This window comes from Cyprinodon variegatus, unplaced genomic scaffold, assembly GCF_000732505.1.
Source record: "Cyprinodon variegatus isolate N-32 unplaced genomic scaffold, C_variegatus-1.0 Scaffold105, whole genome shotgun sequence".
NCBI classification, from domain to species: Eukaryota; Metazoa; Chordata; class Actinopteri; order Cyprinodontiformes; family Cyprinodontidae; genus Cyprinodon; species Cyprinodon variegatus.
This window is the reverse complement of record NW_015150558.1, coordinates 1509239-1511982: the sequence shown is the minus strand read 5'-3', so window position 1 is coordinate 1511982 and position 2744 is coordinate 1509239. Positions and strand designations below refer to the sequence as shown.

General features: G+C 43.9%; 1 protein-coding gene across 1 annotated transcript in view; it reads right to left on the bottom strand.

Annotated features, from left to right (window-relative positions):
* Positions 1 to 2744, bottom strand: part of LOC107084649 (hippocampus abundant transcript 1 protein-like) — a 10602-nt gene that overhangs the window by 3975 nt on the left and 3883 nt on the right. The window contains exons 5-7 of the mRNA XM_015374574.1: positions 885 to 999; positions 373 to 591; positions 176 to 289 (exon numbers count right to left, since the gene is read on the bottom strand). Of these exons, the coding sequence (XP_015230060.1) occupies positions 176 to 289; positions 373 to 591; positions 885 to 999 (448 nt within the window). The remainder of the gene's footprint in view (positions 1 to 175; positions 290 to 372; positions 592 to 884; positions 1000 to 2744) is intronic.

The following is a 2744-nucleotide window of genomic DNA, read 5'->3' as shown; positions in this document are numbered from 1 at the left end:
TCTGCTCTCCAGAGCAAGTAGATTGGTAACCCCGCCTCCTGCTCTCCTCTATCTTGTCTGCTGTCCAGCAGCAGAGTTCAGGAAGAGAAACAAGAATGTTCTGATCCAACCAGCAGCGGCCGTGGGGGACGGTTCTGCTGCTAGGTTCAGGGCTGGGATCACAGAAGGGTCTTACCTGCTTCAGGTACAGGAAGAAGCTGGAGTACTGGCCCGCTTCAGGCAGGTAGGACAGGAAGACGGTGACGCAGATCAGCAGCACCGTGGAGTCCTTCCCGACCCGCCGCAGAGACTGGAACCAAACCAGAAGACATTAGGAAAGCCACGGCGGAACCCCGAGGTTCTGATGGGTTCTGATGGGTTCTACGGACTCACAGCGAATGGGTCGGCCTGGGCCCAGGAGATGGGGAACCCCCACGACGACAGCCTCATCTTCTCAGGCAGAGACTCCGGAACCAGGAAGAACACGAAGGCGATGTCAGCCACCGCGATCACCGTGGCGACCAGCACCACCAGGCTGTCCCCGTAGCGCGACGACAGGTAAGCGCCGATGGCCGGGCTCGTCACCAGGCTGGCGGCGAAGGTGGCGGACACCTAGGAGGGGGAGGAGATCAGGTTCTGATGGCAGTTCTGGTTCTGGAGCTCATGGACTCATCTGCAGAAACTCTGCAGGGTCCACTTCCTGTCAGCAGGGGGCAGACTTTAACTTTCCATTAGTTTTTAAATCAATTTAAAGTGATGATGTCACTTCCTGCTAAATTCCCAGATCTCATTTGGACGTTTAAGACGAAAAAAAAAAGGACAAATTGAACAGAAATGATTTAGCTGCTTCTAGTAGAACTCCAGTGATGTCACAGACACCGAGCGATCCGATTGGCTTTCTGTACCAGTCCGTAGGCGGTGCTCCTCTCGTGCTCCTCAGTGATGTCAGCGACGTAGGCGAAGATCACGGAGAAGGTAACGGCAAAGATTCCTGAGACGGCGATCAGAGCGAAGTACCACCTGAGAGACAGAACCAGGTCCAACAAGGTGTCAGATGATCTACAGAACCGGTCTACAGAACCGGTCTACAGAACCAGTCTACAGAACCAGTCTACAGAACCAGTCTACAGAACCAGTCTACAGAACCAGTCTACAGAACCGGTCTACAGAACCATTTTGTCCAAATCATCTCAGTGGTCGACAGGACTGATCCGTGACGTTTATCTCCCTGTCTCTGATTGGTCGTCTATGGACTGACTTTAGTAAAACAGTTTTTTTTAAACAGAAATTAAAAACAAAGAAAAACAAAACAAAACAGAAATTAAACTTTTACAAACTTTTTAATCTAGGAAAAGGTTTTTGAGTGAAACTGTTTCTTAGATATTTATATTTCTGAATAATTTTTCAAATAAAATTGTTATTTTTTTAATAAAATTAAATGTTTTTAACTGATTTTATCCTATTTTTTCGTTGTAAAGATCACATTTTCTTCCCTTCCAGCTGAGTCCAGAGTTCTGAATCTAACTGAGAATCTGAGACGGAGCTAAAGGTTAGGGTGATGGCAAAGAGCCTCTCTGATCCAGCAGAACCGCCAGCAGAGACCAGAACCCAGCAGGTAGGATGAGCAGAACCACAGAGGTATGAATACTTCTGACCTTCCATGTAGATTTGATTCTTTCTGCTTTTGCTTGATGAGATAAATTCTGTTTTATTGGGTCTCTGGATAAAATTAAAGTTCAAACATTTCCATGACCCAGAAACAAGCGGGCCTGAGCTCAGAACTCCAGCAGAACAACAGGAACCAGTGACCCTGCAGGCGAGCTCGGAGCATCAGCTGATGGAGTCCAGGACATGAGATCGGATCAGGATCAGCTTCTCTGAACAGAACTAAAGGTTCTGCTGGTCCATGCAGAACCAGCAGCCACCAGCAGGGGGAGCTGGAAGGCGGCTCACATGAGAACCTTGTGACGGTTTGAGCTCCTGTAGAATCAGGGCTGGATCCTCAGCTCAGGCTGCAGGAACCAGAGCCCGGTCCAAACCTCCAGCAGAACAGAACCTGAGCATCTGAGCCGGCAGCAGAACTACAATATAATTCTAATTTGTGACAGTTCTATAAATGTCACTACAAAATAAAGTTGAAAAAGTAAGCAATTTTATTGTTTTGTCATATTTTTCAGAGATTTGCTAAAAAAGTACTTAATTGGTGCATATTGTGATATATATCTTTATTGTTATATGAAATAGTCCATATCGTGATATATGATTTTTTTCCTAGCACTAACAGTATAAAATAATTCTGATTTATGGCTGTGATAGGAGAGTGGACTGTCGAGGAAATTTGATTGATTTTTCTCTAAAAATTAAATCAATTACCCGGGGGTAATCAATTAAAAAACAGCGGGGTCTGAATTAAAAAAATAATAAAAAAAAAAAAATCAACCAGTAAAGTTCCAGAGACATTTTTAATTATAATCTGTTACTTTAAACAGAATTTAACACTGAAATAAAATTGGGGTTTTTATGCATCAATGTTATACATTGACCTTTTAAATGATAAAAAAAAACATTTTTCCATTTTAAAATCTAAATTGTTTTTTTTTTTAAGTAGAGAACAACAATCGTTCAGTTTCCCATATTTTCTCAAACCCCTGAACTGATGGTTTGTTATTTTCTTTCTTTTTTCTGTCTTAATGTTGGCAGTGGGCTTTAGGCTGCCCTGCAAGGCTTTAAACCTGGGTTTAACCGGAGACTAAGCCATTCTCAAG